At 44.5% G+C, this 1,723-nt stretch overlaps 1 protein-coding gene across 1 annotated transcript; it reads right to left on the minus strand.

The window, feature by feature from the left end:
- Positions 1-897: 897 nt before the first annotated feature.
- PEX2_094200 (uncharacterized protein) lies at positions 898-1,627 on the minus strand (the record flags this gene model as incomplete). Its single annotated transcript, XM_016746690.1, has 2 exons — positions 898-1,103; positions 1,300-1,627. The coding sequence occupies 2 exons, from the start codon at positions 1,625-1,627 to the stop codon at positions 898-900; spliced, it is 534 nt and encodes a 177-aa protein (XP_016602203.1).
- Positions 1,628-1,723: the final 96 nt, after the last annotated feature.

Here is a 1,723-nt window from a genome sequence, read left to right on the forward strand (position 1 = left end):
ATTCCGCGATACTCGAGTTTGTATGGTGATAGAGGCGTCAAACTGCATCAACACCGCTAATCTCGATTCCGTAGGAGTTCTGCCAAGTCAAGCGCTCGAGAATCATTTGCATGCACGGAATCAATTAGGGTTTAGCGTTAAACTAGACCCAATTACATGTCAATTATGAAGGATTAACTTGGATTTTCAACAGAATCGTTCTTATAGATTAGAGGTGTTCAATATGCTTTCGGGTTGCTGCTGTAACGCATTAAAGTCTATAATAATTACGCATAATCGGTCTTCTAGAGTACCAAAAGGCTAGAAGTACTATCAATATATCCCCATCTATCTCACCGATTGACTCCTCATTTATAGTCGGCAGCGAAAAATTGGAACACATTTCTGGGGAAGAAATATCGGTCCGGAGGAACCGTTGTCCGTTGCAAAAGCAGGGGAAGGAGTTGGAAAAAGGTCGAAAGGTTTTAAATGAGAGGAGGAGGCAGAGAGAGTATAGGGTGAGTGATAAGCTAGCGCTTAATGTGGCACCAGATTGGTGGGAATAAACCAGCCCTAACATATAAAATGTATATTGCTAAGTCAAAAGAACATTCAAATAGCCAGGGTGGAACGTGAAGAAAAGTTGTGTGTATTAAAATTAGTCTGCCCACTTTCGTTTCTTGGGCGATTGCCGCCTAGGGCGCCAACAATGCGTGTCAACGAGATGATAGGTAAGCTCCTCTAGGCTTTCAAAGTGCGTGGTGCACGCTGGATGCTTGCAGTCGAAATCAAGTTTGAGTTCTTTCAAATGATCTTCAATATGGGAGTACCACTTTGTTGATAAGAGGACGAATTGTAACATTCTCTTTTCCGGTTTCTTTCGCTTATCACCCAGACAAAACGGACATAGCCCTGGCTTTATGGGTGCGTTCCGAAATACCATCGGATCACAACGGAGCAAATTGCCTGGATTATCAAGATGTTCCTGGCAATGAGTCCCCCACTCCGATTCATTGGTAAACCATAGGTCGCATTCAAAGCATATTTCTGCAAACCCGTGCGTGGTTCTGTAATGCCTTGAGTAGCAACGGTAGAGATGTAACCATTTTCGGTGATCCTCAAATCTATTTGAGTCAGTGATAGGAAAATTGTATATTCCCATTGCTAGCACGACATACTCTTTCATGGACCTTCCACAGACACAAGCCTGGCCTAGGGGGCTGAGGCTATCGAGGTATGAAACTGTATTTGTCTCGCTGCAGAGAGACTCTAATGCCTGTAGGATTCTTCTTCCATCCAAACTGCGGAGGCTGAGCTTACAAGGCAATTTGCGAGCCAAGAAGTCTCTATGAGGCATTACCTTCCTCCTATAGTGAAACATGGTCTCTGTGTAAATACTTCCATGTTGCTTCCCTGATTGCGCCTGGACCTTTCGGAGCTCTTCATTATAAAGGCTCCGTTTTTCATTATAGGCTCGCTTTTGCTTCAGTTGAATTTCGTGTTTTTCTTCCGGTAAGGCGTTTAAGAGTAGCGAGCTCAACTTTGCCATAGTTTGGTCAAGTGCATGAATATCTTCTCGGGCAAGAAACTCATACTCGGCTTTCGCAGGAAGGAGCTGTGATAAAGCGGAATTGCGGTAAAGACCCATTCCCCGCCGGTTCTGGATATGCTCTTGCCGGCTAGCAATTCCGAGGTAGTTTGCTGGTCCATCAACCTCACTAAGAGGATGTGCGTACGACTTTCC

This window comes from Penicillium expansum, assembly GCF_000769745.1.
Source record: "Penicillium expansum strain MD-8 chromosome Unknown contig325, whole genome shotgun sequence".
In the NCBI taxonomy this organism is placed as follows: domain Eukaryota; kingdom Fungi; phylum Ascomycota; class Eurotiomycetes; order Eurotiales; family Aspergillaceae; genus Penicillium; species Penicillium expansum.